Source organism: Mustelus asterias, chromosome 10 (assembly GCF_964213995.1).
Source record: "Mustelus asterias chromosome 10, sMusAst1.hap1.1, whole genome shotgun sequence".
NCBI lineage: Eukaryota > Metazoa > Chordata > Chondrichthyes > Carcharhiniformes > Triakidae > Mustelus > Mustelus asterias.
In genome coordinates, this window is record NC_135810.1 from 123,020,846 (window position 1) to 123,040,867 (window position 20,022).

Here is a 20,022-nt window from a genome sequence, read left to right on the forward strand (position 1 = left end):
GAAATCTAATCACACACTGCACGTGTAATACTGGCTTAGATATTGGTGTGTGATGGGACAGGAGTGTGTGGGGGAACGGGGGGTCACTGGGGCTATTCCAAAACTTTCCCGCTTTCCCGACCAGACTCCCGTGTTCACCACCCTCGGTAAACCGGAGCTCATCCAAAGATCATTCCCCCCGCTCCCCACTCCCCCCGCCCCCCCCTGGAAAGTGACGTTTCCATGCTGTAAACCTCTATGACTCTAAGTCTCGTTCAGCCACCACAACCCTCCAAACCTCCTGTGTTTGCTGCTCTAGGCTGGCTCCTCAATACCTCAATGTGGTACCTCAATACCTTGACCTTCCATGGCCTTGAGCAATCAATCCCCCACCTCGCTGCCCCCTCCCCACCTCCTCCCTACCCACCCCCCCCCCCCACCCCCTCCCACACTCCCTAACCCTGTAAACCCCTCCAGCCCCCCACAACCCTCCAAGATCTCTGCCCTCCTCCAAGCCGGGCCTCTTGAACATCCCCCAAGTTTAATCACTCCACCATCGGGCGTGCTTCCTGGGCTCCAAGTCTCTCTCCATCTCCTTCCAGATGCTTCTTCAGAACCTACCTCGTTGAGCGAGATGTCCATCGCCGCTCCTGCCAACGCGCCGATGGGAATCAGATTCAGTTTGATAACACTCCCTTATAGCAGAGTGAGATGTTACTTTTACCACCAGAACGGTTCTATATAAATGCAAATCTTTGTTTCTGTTAAGTGCAAACGTCAAAAAAAAAGATAAGATTGAGAAAGAGACAAGGGGAACAACCACTCAGTTAATATTCAAGCCTATAAAAAATAAATAAATTTAAACGATGCCAATGTCTGCTGTTGTCTGTCGCTTCCTTGACTTTTTTTTTGTATTTTTTTTCTGTTCTTTTAAACGGAATAAAAATTATCAGTGAGTAGAAGTGGCTTTCGGGTCCTCTGGTACGATACGCTGAGTCTGTGGGGAACTGTTTGGTGGGGTTATTACATCTGTAGCCTCTTCGTCTAGAAAGTCCAGGGAGTTGTCACTCGGAAGCCCCGTTGAGGTGAACCTGGGGGCAACCTTAACCCAAAGGTCCCGGTTCGCCTCCACTTGTTGGTAGACAGATCCCGCCTGAGGCATGAGGTCCTTCAGGAGCCTGTCCAGAAAGAAAATCACAGAGTTAACCTTGACTGAGGTTCCAGAGGACACCAAACCTCACCCTACAGACAAGCAGCTTGGGGCACCCAGCACCCACTAGGCGATGGCCGAGTGGTATTATCTATCACTCTAATATTAATCCAGAAACTCGGCTCATGTTCTGGGGACCCGGGTTCGAATCCCGCCACGGCAGATGGTGGAATTTGCATTCAATAAAAAAAATCTGGAATTAAGAATCATGAAACTGTTGTCGATTGTTGGAAAAACACATCTGGTTCACTACAGAGAACAGTACAGCACAGGAACAGGCCCTTCGGCCCACCAAGTCTGTGCTGACACAGCTGCCTCTCTATTCTAATATTTTCTTGCCTCTCCGTGGTCCATATCCCTCTATTCTCTGCCTATTCATGTATCTATCCAGATGCCTCTTGAATGTTGTTATAGAATCCGCTTCCACCACCTCCTCCGGCAGCGCCTTCCAGACATTCACCACCCTCTGTGTGAAAAACTTGCCCCATACGTCTCTTTTAAACTTTCCCCCTCTCACTTTCAGCCTATGCCCCCGAGTAATTGACCCTTCGACCCTGGGAAAAAGACTCTGACTATCCACTCTATCCAAGACTTGGAAACCTCTCTCAGGTCCCCCCTCATCCTCCAACTCTCCAGTGAAAACAATCCAGGTTTGTTCAACCTTTCTTCATAGTCCATATCCTCCAAACTAGGCAACATCCTGGTAAATCTCTTCTGCACCCTTTCCAATGCATCAACATCCTTCCGGTTGTGTGGCGACCAGAATTGTACAGAATACTCCAAACGCGGCCGAACCATAGTCTTATACAGCTGCAACATGATGTTCCAATTTCTATACTCAACTCCCCGACCGATGAAGGCCAGCATGCCTTAAGCCTTCTTGACCACCTTATCCACCAGAGTTGCCACCTTCAGGGAACTGTGGATCTGCACGCCCAGATCCCTCTGTATGCTAATATTTCTAAGGGCTCTACTATTTACTGAATACTTTCCTTCGGCAGTAGACCTTCCAAATCACATCACCTCACATTTGCCCGGGTTAAATTCCTTCTGCTATCTTTCAGCCCAGGTCTCCAGCTGATTTATACCCTGCTGTATCCTCAGACAATCCTCCTCACTATCCGCTACTCCCCCAGTTTTTGTGTCATCCGCAAATTTACTATTATGACGACCTACATTTTCCTCCAAATCATTTATATATATTACAAATAACAGAGGCCCCAGCGTTGATCCTTGTGGAACACCCCTCGTCACAGACCTCCAGTTAGAAAAGTACCCTTCCACTGCTACTCTCTACTTGCTATACCCAAGCCAGTTTTGTACCCATCTTACCAACTCACCTCGGATCACATATAACTTCACCTTCTGTATCAGCCTGCCATGAGGAACCTTATAGAAGGCTTTACTAATGTCCATGCATACTACATCCACTAATGGTCTTCAGGGAAGGAAATCTGCCATCCTTATCTGTTCTGGCCTACATGTGACTCCAGATCCACAGCATCATGGTTGACTCTCAACTGCCCTCGAGCAACGAGGGATGGGCAATAAGCGTTGGCCAACCAGTGATGCCCGTGTACCACGAATGAAAAAAAAACTCCAGAGACCTGAGTCTCATAATCCTGGCGGAGGAACCACATTAGAGGAGCGCCAGTATTGAGGGGGTCCTGCACTGTCAGAGGGTCAGTACTGAGAGAGTGCCGCACTGTCAGAGGGTCAGTGCTGAGGGAGTGCCGCACTGTCAGAGGGTCAGCACTGAGGGAGTGCCGCACTGTCAGAGGGTCAGTGCTGAGGGAGTGCTGCACTGTCAGAGGGTCAGTACGGAGGGAGTACCGCACTGTCAGAGGGTCAGTGCTGAGGGAGTGCTGCACTGTCAGAGGGTCAGTACTGAGGGAGTGCTGCGCTGTCAGAGAGTCAGTACTGAGGGAGTGCCGCACTGTCAGAGGGTCAGTGCTGAGGGGCTCCTGCATTGTCAGAGGGTCAGTACAGAGGGAGTGCCGCACTGTCAGAGGGTCAGTGCTGAGGGGCTCCTGCACTGTCAGAGGGTCAATACTGAGGGAGTGCCGCACTGTCAGAGGGTCAGTACTGAGGGAGTGCCGCACTGTCAGAGGGTCAGTACTGAGGGAGTGCCGCACTGTCAGAGGGTCAGTACTGAGGGAGTGCCGCACTGTCAGAGGGTCAGTACTGAGGGAGTGCCGCACTGTCAGAGGGTCAGTACTGAGGGAGTGCCGCACTGTCAGAGGGTCAGTGCTGAGGGGCTCCTGCACTGTCAGAGGGTCAGTACTGAGGGAGTGCCGCACTGTCAGAGGGTCAGTGCTGAGGGGCTCCTGCACTGTCAGAGGGTCAATACTGAGGGAGTGCCGCACTGTCAGAGGGTCAGTGCTGAGGGGCTCCTGCACTGTCAGAGGGTCAATACTGAGGGAGTGCCGCACTGTCAGAGGGTCAGTACTGAGGGAGTGCCGCACTGTCAGAGGGTCAGTACTGAGGGAGTGCCGCACTGTCAGAGGGTCAGTACTGAGGGAGTGCCGCACTGTCAGAGGGTCAGTGCTGAGGGGCTCCTGCACTGTCAGAGGGTCAATACTGAGGGAGTGCCGCACTGTCAGAGGGTCAGTACTGAGGGAGTGCCGCACTGTCAGAGGGTCAGTACTGAGGGAGTGCCGCACTGTCAGAGGGTCAGTACTGAGGGAGTGCCGCACTGTCAGAGGGTCAGTACTGAGGGAGAGCCGCACTGTCAGAGGGTCAGTACTGAGGGAGTGCCGCACTGTCAGCGGGTCAGTGCTGAGGGAGTGCCGCACTGTCAGAGGGTCGGTGCTGAGGGAGTGCCGCACTGTCAGAGGGTCAGTACTGAGGGAGTGCTGCACTGTCAGAGAGTCAGTACTGAGGGAGTGCTGCACTGTCGGAGGGTCAGTACTGAGGGAGTGCTGCACTGTCAGAGGGTCAGTACTGAGGGAGTGCTGCACTGTCAGAGGGTCAGTACTGAGGGAGTGCTGCACTGTCAGAGGGTCAGTGCTGAGGGAGTGCCGCACTGTCTGAGGGTCAGTACTGAGGGAGTGCCGCACTGTCAGAGGGTCAGTACTGAGGGAGTGCCGCACTGTCAGAGGGTCAGTACTGAGGGAGTGCCGCACTGTCAGTCAGTACTGAGGGAGTGCCGCACTGTCAGAGGGTCAGTACTGAGGGAGTGCCGCACTGTCAGAGGGTCAGTACTGAGGGAGTGCCGCACTGTCAGAGGGTCAGTACTGAGGGAGTGTCGCACTGTCAGAGGGTCAGTACTGAGGGAGTGCTGCACTGTCAGAGGGTCAGTACTGAGGGAGTGCCGCACTGTCAGAGGGTCAGTACTGAGGGAGTGCTGCACTGTCAGAGGGTCAGTACTGAGGGAGTGCCGCACTGTCAGAGGGTCAGCTCTGAGGGAGTGCTGCACTGTCAGAGAGTCAGTACTGAGGGAGTGCTGCACTGTCAGAGGGTCAGTACTGAGGGAGTGCTGCACTGTCAGAGGGTCAGTACTGAGGGAGTGCTGCACTGTCAGAGGGTCAGTACTGAGGGAGTGCTGCACTGTCAGAGGGTCAGTGCTGAGGGAGTGCTGCACTGTCAGAGGGTCAGTACTGAGGGAGTGCCGCACTGTCAGAGGGTCAGTACTGAGGGAGTGCCACACTGTCAGAGGGTCAGTGCTGAGGGAGTGCTGCACTGTCAGAGGGTCAGTACTGAGGGAGTGCTGCACTGTCAGAGGGTCAGTACTGAGGTAGTGCTGCACTGTCAGAGGGTCAGTACTGAGGGAGTGCCGCACTGTCAGAGGGTCAGTACTGAGGGAGTGCCACACTGTCAGAGGGTCAGTGCTGAGGGAGTGCCGCACTGTCAGAGGGTCAGTACTGAGGGAGTGCCGCACTGTCAGTCAGTACTGAGGGAGTGCCGCACTGTCAGAGGGTCAGTACTGAGGGAGTGCCGCACTGTCAGTCAGTACTGAGGGAGTGCCGCACTGTCAGAGGGTCAGTACTGAGGGAGTGCCGCACTGTCAGAGAGTCAGTACTGAGGGAGTGCTGCACTGTCAGAGGGTCAGTACTGAGGGAGTGCCGCACTGTCAGTCAGTACTGAGGGAGTGCTGTGCTGTCAGAGATGTGGAGATGCCGGCGTTGGACTGGGGTAAACACAGTAAGAAGTTTAACAACACCAGGTTAAAGTCCAACAGGTTTATTTGGTAGCAAAAGCCACACAAGCTTTCGGAGCTCTAAGCCCCTTCTTCAGGTGGCTCTGTTTGTGAACAGAATTCCCACTCACCTGAAGAAGGGGCTTAGAGCTCCGAAAGCTTGTGTGGCTTTTGCTACCAAATAAACCTGTTGGACTTTAACCTGGTGTTGTTAAACTTCTTACTGTCAGAGGGTCAGTACTGAGGGAGTGCTGCACTGTCAGAGGGTTAGTGCTGACGGAGTGCTGCACTGTCAGAGGGTCAGTACTGAGGGAGTGCCTCACTGTCAGAGGGTCAGTACTGAGGGAGTGCCGCACCGTCAGAGGGTCAGTACTGAGGGAGTGCTGCACTGTCAAAGGGTCAGTACTGAGGGAGTGCCGCACTGTCAGAGGGTCAGTACTGAGGGAGTGCCGCACTGTCAGAAGGTCAGTACTGAGGGAGTGTCGCACTGTCAGAGGGTCAGTACTGAGGGAGTGTCGCACTGTCAGAAGGTCAGTACTGAGGGAGTGTCGCACTGTCAGAGGGTCAGTACTGAGGGAGTGTCGCACTGTCAGAAGGTCAGTACTGAGGGAGTGTCGCACTGTCAGAGGGTCAGTACTGAGGGAGTGCTGCACTGTCAGAGGGTCAGTGCTGAGGGAGTGCTGCACTGTCAGAGGGTCAGTACTGAGGGAGTGCTGCGCTGTCAGAAGGTCAGTGCTGAGGGAGTGCCGCACTGTCAGAGGGTCAGTACTGAGGGAGTGCCGCACTGTCAGAAGGTCAGTACTGAGGGAGAGCTGCACTGTCAGAAGGTCAGTACTGATGGAGTGCCGTACTGTCAGAGAGTCAGTGCTGAGGGAGTGCTGCACTGTCAGAGGGTCAGTACTGAGGGAGTGCCGCACTGTCAGAAGGTCAGTACTGAGGGAGAGCTGCACTGTCAGAAGGTCAGTACTGAGGGAGTGCCGCACTGTCAGAGGGTCAGTACTGAGGGAGTGCCGCACTGTCAGAGTGTCAGTGCTGAGGGAGTGCTGCACTGTCAGAGGGTCAGTACTGAGGGAGTGCTGCACTGTCAGAGAGTCAGTACTGCGGAAGTGCTGCACTGTCAGAGGGTCAGTACTGAGGGAGTGCCGCACTGTCAGAGGGTCAGTGCTGAGGGAGTGCTGCACTGTCAGAGGGTCAGTACTGAGGGAGTGCCGCACTGTCAGAGGGTCAGTACTGAGGGAGTGCCGCACTGTCAGAGGGTCAGTACTGAGGGAGTGCCGCACTGTCAGAGGGTCAGTACTGAGGGAGTGCCGCACTGTCAGAGGGTCAGTACTGAGGGAGTGCCGAAACAATACTTTTCACTGTATCCCAATACATGGTCTCGAGGGTGTCGGCTATGATGTGATTGAATAAACTCGGATTGTTTTCATTGGAAAGACGGAGGCTGAGGGGAGACCTGATCGAGGTTACAAAATGATGAGAGGCACTGACAGGGTGGATAATCAGAGGCTTTTCCCCCAGGGTGGAAGTGTCAGTTACAGGGGGCACAGGTTCAAGGTGAGAGGGGGAAAGTTTAAGGGAGATGCGCGGGGGAAGTTCCTCACACAGAGAGTGGTGGGTGACTGGAACACGCTGCCAGAGGAGGTGGTGGAAGCAGGAACATTAACAACATTTAAGAGGCATCTGGATGGGTCCATGAATAGGGAGGGAATAGAGGGATACAGACCGAGTAAGGGCAGAAGGTTTTTTTTAGTTTAGTTAGGGCATCATGATCGGCACAGGCTTGGAGGGCCGAAGGGCCTGTTCCTGTGCTGTACTTTTCTTTGTTCTTATATGACAATAATAAATCAAATCAAATCAAATCAACTCGCCAAGGCTCCTTCGACAGCACCTGCCAAACCCATGACTGCTACTGTCTAGAAGGACAAGTGAACAGATACCTGGGACCACCACCACCTGGAGATTCCCCTCCAACTCACTCACCATCCTGTCTTGGAAATATATCGCTGTTCCTTCACTGTCGCTGGTTCAAAGTCCTGGAACTGCCTTCCTAACAGCACTGTGGGTGTACCTACACCACAGTGACTGCAGCGATTCAAGAAGGCAGCTCACCACCACCTTCTCAAGGTGGCCCAGCCAGCGACACCCACATCTCATGATAGATTTTTTTTTAATGCCCTCAGGACATGAGCGCTGCTTGTTGTAATGGGCAGACTGTGGGTTAGTTGTCAAGGGCTTTTGTGGTGTGTTTTCATGTCCACTGCATGGTTTAAGGCCACGGGAAGTGGCAGGCCAGCAAGTGGTGCCTTGGCTGATTGTGACCCTCTGTTCAGTTCCTCTGACTGGGCTGTTCCTTTTGGCTGTGTTTGATGTTCCTGGGATCCATTGGCAGCTGCAATCCTGGGGAATGTTCCAGAACATTCCCCGTTTGACCCAGTGTGTCCATGCAGACTCACTGCAAGTGCTGCCCAGCTGACCAGCTTTCTCTCTCTTTCCCCTGTAGCCTTGCTAACCCTTTTCTCTCCAGATAATTATCCAATTCCAATTGGGAAATCCGTAGGAGCAATTCCAATACTCCCACCCGTTTATCCACTATCTACTGATTTGTCAGCTCGAGCGGAGGAGATCCTTGTCCTTGGGACTTACTGGTAGGTTGGCATGGCGATGTGCTCCATGAAGCTGATCTGGAGTTCTGGGACAAAGGCCTTTTCTCGATCCATCATCTCGAGCGGATTATTCCCCATTGCTTTCTCCTGCGAACAATGAGGAAAACACAAAAGGTCAAAGGTCGTTGAGGGTGACAGCCACTGTGGGAAAGTTGCATTGTCTCACCGGCCTGGACACTATCCGAGGTTGAACCAGACTGGCACGGTGGCACAGTGGTTAGCACTGCTACCTCACAGCGCCAGGGACCCGGGTTCAATTCCCGGCTTGGGTCACTATCTGTGCAGAGTCTGCATGTTCTCCCCGTGTCTGCATGGGTTTCCTCCGGGTGCTCCGGTTTCCTCCCACAGTCCAAAAGACGTGCTGGTTAGGTGCACTGGCCATGCTAAATCTCCCACTGTGTAACCAAACAGGCGCCGGAGTGTGGCGACTAGGGGATTTTCACAGTAACGTCATTGCAGTGTTAATGTAAGCCTACTTGTGACACTAATAAAACTTCACTGCCTTAACTAGCACCAAATCCCAAAGGAGGGTGGTGGTGCAGTGGGAATGCCACTGGACTGTAATCCAGAAAGCGGCTGCTCGGAGGTTCAAATCCCACTCCAGCAACTGTTAATAAATCTGAAATTGAAAAGCTCATCTCAGTAATGGTGACCCATGAAACTATTGTCGACTGTTGTAAAAACCCATCTGGTTCACTAATGTCCTTTCGGGAAGGAAATCTGCCGTCCTTACCCGGTCTGGCCTACATGTGACTCCAGAGCCACAGCAATGTGGTTGACTCTCAACTGCCCGCTGAGCAAGGGCAACTAGGGATGGGCAATAAATGCTGGCCAGCCAGCGATGCTCATGTCCCATGAATGAATAAAAAAATTCAATAAGCAGCATACTGAATCCCACTGGAATTAGATAACATTTGCAAGTATTGACTTACCAGATCTCCTTGTGAAAAGAATTCTTTGTATATCAGTTCCTAGGGGAGAAACAAAGTAAAGATCGTATGAGCAAGGGGCTTTCTGCAGTTTCTGCAGTAGACAGAGAGAGGAACAATTAGCCTCACAATGGATGAAGAAGGTCAACAATGCACAGACATTCATAGAAAGGTGCAACATCAAAATAAGCTGTTGCATCTATCCTGCTGCTGTTCGCCCTTACAGCAGCAAATAGCTCATACTGCTTCCACCCAGCCTGTTTTCACATCACTTCATCCACCTACTGCCCAAGACTGCAAGAAACTACCAAAGGTAAAAGCAAATTACTGCGGACGCTGGAATCTGAAACCAAAAGAGAAAATGCTGGAAAATCTCTGCAGGTCTGGCAGCATCTGTCAGGAGAGAAAACGTCAGCTCTTTTCTCTCCTCACAGATGCTGCCAGACCTGCTGAGATTTTCCAGCGTTTTCTCTTTTGGTTTCAGAAACTACAAAGGGTCGTGAATGTAGCCCAGTCCATCACACGAACCAGCCTCCCATCCATAGACTCTGTCTCGGCAAAGCAGCCAGCATAATTAAGGACCCCACGCACCCCGGACATTCTCTCTTCCATCTTCTTCCGTTGGGAAAAAGATACAAAAGTCTGAGGTCACGCACCAACCGACTCAAGAACAGCTTCTTCCCTGCTGCCGTCAGACTTTTGAATGGACCTACCTTGCATTAAGTTGATCTTTCTCTACACCCTAGCTATGACTGTAACACTACATTCTGCACTCTCTCCTTTCCTTCTCTATGAACGGTATGCTTTGTCTGTATAGCGCGCAGGAAACAATACTTTTCACTGTGTGTTAATAAATGTGACAACAATAAATCAAAACAGACCTACACAATCTCATCTTGACTGTTGACAGAGCTCCTGCCCCTGGTGGCTTTGGAGGGCGTACAGCAAAGGTTCACCCGGACTGCTTCCTGGGATGAAGGGACAGCGCGATAGGGAGGAAATTGAGGAGATGAGCTCAGTGTTCTCTGGAGTTTAGGAGATGAGGGGAGATCAAGTTGAAACATTCAATTACTGAAGGGCTTGGCAGGGAGGCTTCTCTCCTCCTGCTGGGGAATCCAGGAACAGGATAAACACCAGAATGGCAAATTTCAAACAATGACAGCAAGCTCGATTCTGGGGAGAAAATGGTGCTGATGGGCTGGTGAATAGGTTGATTCAATCTGATTTGATTTATTATTGTCACATGTATTAGTATATAGTGGAAAGTATTGTTTCTTGTGCGCTATACAGACAAAGCATACCGTTCGGCACGGGGCGGCACGGTAGCACAGTGGTTAGCACTGTTGCTTCACAGCTCCAGGGACCTGGGTTCGATTCCCGGCTTGGGTCACTGTCTGTGTGGAGTTTGCACATTCTCCTCGTGTCTGCGTGGGTTTCCTCCGGGTGCTCCGGTTTCCTCCCACAGTCCAAAGATGTGCAGGTTAGGTTGATTGGCCATGCTAAAAATTGCCCTTAGTGTCCTGAGATGCGTAGGTTGGAGGGATTAGTGGGTAAATATGTAGGGATATGGGGGTAGGGCCTGGGTGGGATTGTGGTCGGTGCAGACTCGATGGGCCGAATGGCCTCTTTCTGTACTGTAGGGTTTCTATGATTTCTATGATTTCATAAAGAAGGAAAGGAGAGAGTGCAGAATGTAGTGTTACAGTCATAGCTAGGGTGTAGAGAAAGATCAATTAATGCGAGGTAGGCCCATTCAAAAGTCTGACGGCAGCAGGGAAGAAGCTGTTCTTGAGTCAATTCCTTTTTCCTGACGGAAGAAGGTGGAAGAGAGAATGTCCGGGGTGCGTGGGGTCTTTAATTATGCTGGCTACTTTTCCAAGGCAGCGGGAACTGTGGACAGTTTGATTGGCAGATGTGTTACTATAGAGATAGCAGCAGGGAATGATAGATATCAATAATTGTTTTTGGTTATCAGTAGTTATCTCTAGTTATCAGTAGTTATCATTAGTTATCATTACTTATCTCTAGTTATCAGTAGTTATCTATTGTTTTCTCTGTTCCTCACAGTCCATTTGTTGATTCCTGTCCTATTACCACCTCTGTTGCCTTTGCACCACCTTCTCTGTTGTTATCTGATCACTCTCCCCGCCTCGGTACTTGTTTAAAACCTGCTACTTCCCCAACCTTTTGCACTTCAGCCACAGAGCTGAAAGGTTCACTCTGTTTCTCTCTCCACCGGCCGAGTATTTCCAGCGTTAGTCACTTTTGTCACTCTATTGCGGACACATGGTCATCTGTGACACCTCGAGATGCAGCAAGTGGGAAGGACCAATCCTTGAACTGCATCTCAGGCCACGGACTGATGCTCAACCCCCAGCCCAGCCACCCCAGCCCCCCCACACACCCACTCTGAGTATCTGATCTCCCCAAGGCCTTTCTCCCTCTGAGGGTGCTGGATGCCATCCCATTCAACTGGAAGCGGAGCGAACTTCGCAGCCAATCGTTTACCTGCTCTTGTCTAGACAAGAGCAGGTAAATGATTGGCTTGCCAAGTAAGCAAGCGGGTTCACCAGACACCAATGGTGGTGATATGAGAATCATATCAGCCATGATTGGTATGACGGAGCAGACTCGATGGGCCAAATAGCCTAATTCTGCTCCTGTATTTTATGGTCTTATGGAGAGGAAGAGGAGTCGGTGGGGGTGGAGGTGGTGGGGGGGGGGGGGGGGGGGGAGATGGGGGGAGGGGGAGGGGGGTGCGGGAGTGGGGGTGGTGGGGTGGGGGGAGGTGTGGGGGGAGGGGTGAGAGGGGAGGGGTGGGGGGAGGGGTGGGGGAGAGGGGGTTCAGAGGGGGTTTTCAATTCTCCACATAGTGTTAATTATTTGTATTTTTTCCTATTGGCTGACTGGAGTGTTGCTGTATTAATGGACGCTCCAGTAATGATGTGATAGACCTAGCGTGGAAAACAGAGAAGCAGCAGCAATGGAAGAGATCACACACCATTAATAACGCTCCGTTCATTTTTAACCAGAGTCTGTCCCCCGTACCACACCTCCAACACACAACAAAAACTGGCAACGAGGACGACTAACGTGTGCTTGCTTGCTAGTCCGAATGAAAACTGTCACGCGTGCTATGTAGACTGAACAGCTCGGTGGACAGGAGTAAAGGATACTCTGAAAGCAGATGATCGAACTGGCTGAGCTTTTTGATTTGATTTGATTTGTTGTCACATGGATTAGCACAGTGAAAAGTATCATTTCTTGCGCGCTATACAGACAAAGCATACTGTTTATAGAGAAGGAAAGGAGAGAGTGCAGAATGTACTGTTACAGTCATAGCTAGGGTGTAGAGAAAGATCAACTTAATGCAAGGTTAAGTCCATTCAAAGGTCTGACAGCAGCAGGGAAGAAGCTGTTCTTGAGTCGGTTGGTACATGACCTCAGACTTTTGTATCTTTTTGCCGACGGAAGAAGGTGGAAGAGAGAATGTCCGGGGTGCGTGGGGTCCTTAATTATGCTGGCTGCTTTGCCGAGGCAGCGGGAAGTGTAGACAGAGTCAATGGATGGGAGGCTGGTTTGAGTGATGGATCGGGCTACTTTCATGACCTTTTGTAGTTCCTTGCGGTCTTGGGCAGAGCAGGAGCCATACCAAGCTGTGATACAACCAGAAAGAATGCTTTCTATGGTGCATCTGTAAAAGTTGGTGAGAGTCGTAGCTGACATGCCAAATTTCCTTAGTATTTTGAAAAAGTAAAGGCGTTGGTGGGCTTTCCTAACTATAGTGTCGGGGCCCAGGACAGGTTGTTGGTGATCTGGACACCTAAAAACCTGGAGCTCTCGACCATTTCTACTTCATCCCCGTTGATGTAGACAGGGGCATGTTCTCCTCAACGCTTCCTGAAGTCGATGACAATCTCCTTCGTTTTGTTGACATTGAGGGAGAGATTATTGTTGCTGCACCAGTTCACCAGATTCTCTATCTCATTCCTGTACTCTGTCTCGTCATTGTTTGAGATCCGACCCACTACGGTGGTGTCGTCAGCAAACTTGAAAATCAAATTGGAGGGGAATTTGGCCGCACAATGATAGGTGTATAAGGAGTAAAGTACTAAATAAGAGGCTGAAACTCGATTGAGTTACTCGCGTGCAAGAAAATCGAGGTAGCTTCTGGAAACGTGGGTGTGAAACATGCAGACAGGAAAGCTGCAGAAGTGAAAAAATGGTGGGAGTTTTCGATATCGTGGGAGCCTTTGACGAAAATGGAGCTCTTACACCGAGCGTTTTAACTATTTTGTGCAGACAAGCAAAATAGCTGAAGATATTATATGATGCCCACTTCGTGATCATGATGGAGGGAGGGACTTGTAATCTCCTCCATAGTTTAGTGCAGCCTGACAAACCCGGCAATAAAATTTACAAACAGGTTGTGGACATTCTGAAAGTGCAGTTTTCACCGAAACCCTTAGTAATTGCAGAGCGCTTTCTACCTGTGGTGAACCATCGTTGGTTCCCACTAGATAGTACTGAGCCAGGGTCTGGCCAGTACTACGAGTATGTATATATGTTGCTGTTGGGGTTAGGGATGGGTTGTTACACCTTGTATTATAGTTATTGTGGTACATCCCAGTCGGGTTCCGCCTCCTGGGAGAGGTATAAAGGTCTCTGTTCTGTCTGGGACCCCTCAGTCTGGGATCGTGTATATAATTAGTAGCTGCCTTGTTACAGCAAATAAAAGCCTTTATTTCCTGAGCATCAAGCCTCATGTGTGATAACGCGCATCACCACCAAAGAATACAAGAGGAGAGGGGAGGATCAAACACGCAATTCTTGGCGGTGCAGCATATTGAGAGTTTGGAGATGTGCTGAATGATACCATTCAGGATCGATTTGTTTGCGGTTTGCACTATGAATGACACAAAAATGTCTGTGAACTGAGAGCAATCTTACTCTGCAGAAGGCCATAGAAATTGTTGTTTCTATGGAACTGGCTGCAAAGGAAGTCCAGCAATTGAGTCTGTGTACCCGAGTACACAGCCATCAAAACTCATATACACCGGTGTACAAAGCCAGAGCATTCTGCTGCTGAATGACCGTGTAAAGAGATGAAATGTCAATGATGTGAAAAAAAGTTTATTTATTAGTGTCACAAGTAGGCTTACGTTAATGAAGTTACTGTGAAAATCCCCTAGTCGCCACACTGCGGCGCCTGTTCGGGTACACTGAGGGAGAATTTAGCGTGGCTAATGCACCTAACCAGCACGTCTTTGGACAGTGCGAGGAAACCGGAGCACCCAGAGGAAACCCACGCAGACACGAGGGGAATGTGCAAATTCCACACAGGCAGTGACCCAAGCTGGGAATTGAACCCAGATCCCAGGCGCTGTGAGGCAGCAGTGCTAATCACTGTGCCACCGTGCCCGGGTCCCTGGCGCTGTGAGGCAGCAGTGCTAACCACTGTGCCACCATGCCGCCCATAAAAAGGACACATACACTGGAATTCTCCTGCCCTGCCCACCACGGAGTTGGAGTGAGCGAGGGGCAGACAACGGAAATGTCCGTTGACCTCAGGCGGGATTTTCCGGTCTCGGGTCGAGCGAGGCTATAAGATCACTCCCACAGAGCGTGACTTCAGGAAGGAAGGGAATTGTCCATGTTGTACAACAGGGTCAAAAAAGAGTGAAGAGACAGAGTCAGAGGAGGAATTATCCCTGACTGTGCGAGTTATCGCTGGTCCTACCAGATCCTGGGTCACCCCACAGCTGGATGGACAGCCGGTAAGGACGGAAGTTGATACTGGGGCAACAGTCTCACTGGTGCCAGAGACTAAATGAGAAACTCTCGCACATTGCTTTAAGGTCATGAAAGATCGTGCTGAAGACGTACACAGGTGAAGTTATTCCTCCGAAGGGCTGCATCGAAGTGGCTGTGAATTCAATGGGCAAACAGCAGACCCAAGCTGGGAATTGAACCCAGATCCCAGGCACTGTGAGGCAGCAGTGTCCATTGTGCCACCGTGCCAGCCATAAAATGGACACATGCACTTCACATGGTGAAGGGAAACATTCCAGTGTTGATGGGTTGTCCATGGCTGGAGAAGCTTCATCTGAACTGGGATGAAGTCAACATGATGACCAGTGGAGAATCAGGCTTCATAAAAACTCAAAAGAAACACTGGTGTTTTCGATGGCGAATTAGCGAGCACGAAGAACATTACAGTCCAACTGGGTGTACAGGTACACAGGTCACTGAAAGTGGCAATGCAGGTGGAGAAGGTAGTCAAGAAGGCAGACGGCATGCTTGCCTTCATCGGCCGGGGCATTGAGTTTAAAAATTGAAAAGTCATGTTGCAGCTTTATAGAACCTTAGTTCGACCGCACTTGGAATATAGTGTTCAATTCTGGTCGCCACACTACCAGAAGGATGTGGAGGCTTTGGAGAGGGTACAGAAAAGATTTGCCAGGATGTTGTCTGGTATGGAGGCCATTAGCTATGAGGAGAGGCTGAAGAAACTTGGTTTGTCCTCACTGTAATGACAGAGGTTGAGGGACAACCTGATAGAAGTCTACAAGATTATGAGGGGCATGGACAGAGTGGATAGTCAGAAGCTTTCTTCCAGGGTGTAAGAGTCAGTTACTCGGGGGCACAGGTTTAAGTGTGAGGGGCAAAGTTTAAAGGCGATGTACAAGGCAAATCTTTTACACAAAGGGTGGTGGGTGCCTGGAACTCGCTGCCGGGGGAGGTAGTGGAAGCAGATACGATGGTGACTTTTAAGGGGCGTCTTGACAAATACAGGAATAGGATGGGAATAGAGGGATATGGTCCCCAGAAGGATAGGGGTTTAAGTTCAGACAGGCAGCATGGTTGGTGCAGGCTTGGAGGGCCGAAGGGCCTGTTCCTGTGCTGTAATTTTCTTTGTTCTTTTATGGGATGGTTCTTTGTCTTTGTTCTTTGTTCTTTGAAAATTACCACAGGAAGTAGTTGATGCCAAAACATTGAATGTATTCAAGAGGCGGCTGGATATAGCACTTGGGGGCGAACGGGATCAAAGGTTATGCGGAAAAAGCAGGATTAGGCTGTTGAGTTGGACGATCAGCCATGCTCGTAATGAATGGCAGAGCAGGCTCGAAGGCCGAATGGCCTCCTCCTGCTCCTATCTTCTATGTTTCTATGAAAATGAAAGATGGAAGCCATGAAAATTCTTGACGGCAAATTCTGTACCAAATGCTGTTAGGCTGAAGGGGGAGGCTGACTTGAGGTGGCTTGTGAAGACTGTGGAACCTATCAGCATCAGTGAATGGACCAGGCCCATTGTTCCAGTCATCAAAAAAGATGGATTTGCAGAGACCTCATGGATCCAGTGTTCAGTGCTGAACAACCCGTCACCCCACATCAATGACCTGTTTGCGACGCCAACATTTCAGCAAAATTGACCCGAGTCATTTGCAGATGAACGTGGACAGGAAGTCACAGGAACTTCTGACAATCGTGAGACACAAAGGCTTGTTCCGGTATCGAAGATTGCCGTTTGGTATCACCTCTGCTCCTGTGCTGTTTCAAAGGGCAATGGGTCAGGTCCTGAGTGGATTGAATGGAGTCCAGTGCTCCCAGTGCTACCTGGATAGTATCCTAGTCACTGAAAGAGATGAAGAGGAACATCTTTGAAGCTTGGACGCCAATCTCCAGCGATTCAAAGACTCCAGTCTGAGGGTTGGCATGGACAAATGTGAGTTCATCCAATCCTCCGTTGAGTATTTGAGGCATGTGATTGATGCCACAGGTCTCCACAAATCTCCTTCTAAGGAAAAGCCGATACTCTAGTTAAAAATGGTTGAGAGCTTCCAGTCTTTAGGGGTCCAGATCACCAAAAACCTGTCCTGGTTCCCCCTGCCGACACGATAGTTAAGAAAGCCCACAAACGCCTCTACTTTCTCAGAAGACTAAGGAAATTTGGCATGTCAGCTACGACTCTCACCAACTTTTACAGATGCACCATAGAAAGCATTCTTTCCTGGTATGGCTCCTGCTCTGTCCAAGACTTCAAGAAACTGCAAAATGTTGTGAATGGAGCCCATTCCACCACTCAAATCAGCCTCTCATCCATTGACTCTGCCTACACTTGCCTCGGAAAAGCAGGCAGCATAATTAAGGACCCCACGCATCCCGGACATTCTCTCTTCCACTTTCTTCTGTCGGGAAAAAGATACAAAAGTCTGAGGTCACGTATCAACCGACTCAAGAACAGCTTCTTCTCTGCTGCCATCAGGCTTTTGAATGGACTTATCTTGCATTAAGTTGATCTTTCTCTACACCCTAGCTATGACCATGACACGACATTCTGCACTCTCTCCTTTCCTTCTCTATGAACGGTATGCTTTATCTGTATAGCGCACAAGAAACAATATTTTTCACTGTATACCAATACATGTGATAATAATAAATCAAATCAAATCAAATCAAAACACCCGCACATCAAAACATAAGTCAGTTATGTTCTTTTCTGGGATTGTTCAACTATTATAATGTTTATTTGTCCCAAACCTGGTAACAATGCTGAAACCATTACATCACCAGAACAAGAACATAGAACATAGAACAGTACAGCACAGAACAGGCCCTTCGGCCCACGATGTTGTGCCAACCTTCATCTGAAACCAAGATCAAGCTATCCCACTCCCTACCACCCTGGTGTGCTCCATGTGCCTATCCAATAACCGCTTAAATGTTCCTAAAGTGTCTGACTCCACTATCACTGCAGGCAGTCCATTCCACACCCCAACCACTCTCTGCGTGAAGAACCTACCTCTGATATCCTTCCTATATCTCCCACCATGAACCCTATAGTTATGCCCCCTTGTAATAGCTCCATCCACCCGAGGAAATAGTCTTTGAACGTTCACTCGATCTATCCCCTTCATCATTTTATAAACCTCTATTAAGTTTCCCCTCAATCTCCTCCGCTCCAGAGAGAACAGCCCCAGCTCCCTCAACCTTTCCTCATAAGACCGACACTCCAAACCAGGCAGCATCCTGGTAAATCTCCTCTGCACTCTTTCCAGCGCTTCCACATCCTTCTTATAGTGAGGTGACCAGAACTGCACGCAATATTCCAAATGCGGTCTCACCAAGGTCCTGTACAGTTGCAGCATAACCCCACGGCTCTTAAACTCCAACCCCCTGTTAATAAAAGCTAACACACTATATGCCTTCTTCACAGCTCTATCCACTTGAGTGGCAACCTTTAGAGATCTGTGGATATGGACCCCAAGATCTCTCTGTTCCTCCACAGTCTTCAGAACCCTACCTTTGACCCTGTAATCCACATTTAAATTTGTCCGACCAAAATGAATCACCTCACATTTATCAGGGTTAAACTCCATTTGCCATTTTTCAGCCCAGCTTTGCATCCTATCTATGTCTCTTTGCAGCCTACAACACCCCTCCACCTCATCCACTACTCCACCAATCTTGGTGTCATCAGCAAATTTACTGATCCACCCTTCAGCCCCCTCCTCTAAGTCATTAATAAAAATCACAAAGAGCAGAGGACCAAGCACCGATCCCTGCGGCACTCCGCTAGCAACCTGCCTCCAGTCCGAAAATTTTCCATCCACCACCACCCTCTGTCTTCGATCAGATAGCCAGTTACCTATCCAATCGGCCAACTTTCCCTCTATCCCACACCTCCTTACTTTCATCATAAGCCGACCATGGGGGACCTTATCAAACGCCTTACTAAAATCCATGTATATGACATCAACCGCCCTACCTTCATCAACACACCTAGTTACCTCCTCAAAAAATTCTATCAAATTTGTGAGGCACGACTTGCCCTTCACAAATCCGTGCTGACTATCCCGGATTAATCCGCATCTTTCTAAATGGTCGTAAATCCCATCCCTAAGGACCTTTTCCATCAATTTACCAACCACCGAAGTCAGACTAACCGGTCTATAATTACCAGGGTCATTTCTATTCCCTTTCTTAAACAGAGGAACAACATTTGCCACTCTCCAGTCCTCTGGCACCATCCCCGTGGACAGCGAGGACCCAAAGATCAACGCCAAAGGCTCTGCAATCTCATCCCTCGCCTCCCAAAGAATCCTAGGATACATTTCATCAGGCCCAGGGGACTTATCGACCTTCAGTTTATTCAAAACTGCCAATACATCCTCCCTCCGAACATCTATTTCCTCCAGCCTATTAGCCTGTAACACCTTCTCTTCCTGAAAAACATGGCCCCTCTCCTTGGTGAACACTGAAGAAAAGTATTCATTCATCACCTCGCCTATCTCTACTGATTCCATACACAAGTTCCCACCACTGTCCTTGACCGGCCCTAACCTCACCCTGGTCATTCTTTTATTCCTCACATAAGAGTAAAAAGCCTTGGGGTTTTCCTTGATCCGACCCGCCAAGGACTTCTCATGTCCCCTCCTAGCTCTCCTCAGCCCCTTTTTCAGCTCATTCCTTGCTAACTTGTAACCCTCAATCGAGCCATCTGAACCTTGTTTCCTCATCCCTACATAAGCTTCCCTCTTCCTTTTCACAAGACATTCCACCTCTTTTGTGAACCACGGTTCCCTCACTCGGCCATTTCCTCCCTGCCTGACAGGGACATACCTATCAAGGACACCCAGTATTTGTTCCTTGAAAAAGTTCCACTTTTCATCAGTGCCTTTCCCTGACAGTTTCTGTTCCCATCTTATGCCCCCTAATTCTTGCCTAATCGCATCATAATTACCTCTCCCCCAATTGTAAGCCTTGCCCTGCCGTCCGGCCCTATCCCTCTCCATTGCAATAACAAAAGACACCGAATTGTGGTCACTATCTCCAAAGTTCTCTCCCACAACCAAATCTAACACTTGGCCCGGTTCATTTCCCAGTACCAAATCCAATGTGGCCTCACCCCTTGTCGGCCTATCCACATATTGTGTCAGGAAACCCTCCTGCACACACTGCACAAAAAGTGCCCCATCCAAACTATTTGACCTACAAAGGTTCCAATCAATATTTGGAAAGTTAAAGTCCCCCATGACAACTACCCTGTGACCCCCACACGTATCCATAATCTGCTTAGCAATTTCTTCCTCCACATCTCTA

General features: G+C 49.8%; 1 protein-coding gene across 1 annotated transcript in view; it reads right to left on the reverse strand.

Annotated features, from left to right (window-relative positions):
- Positions 1-521: 521 nt before the first annotated feature.
- Positions 522-20,022, reverse strand: part of pde2a (phosphodiesterase 2A) — a 284,382-nt gene continuing 264,881 nt past the window's right edge. The window contains 3 exon segments of the mRNA XM_078222653.1: positions 522-1,157; positions 7,971-8,077; positions 8,923-8,961. Coding sequence (XP_078078779.1) covers positions 929-1,157; positions 7,971-8,077; positions 8,923-8,961 — 375 coding nt within the window. The 3' untranslated portion in view covers positions 522-928.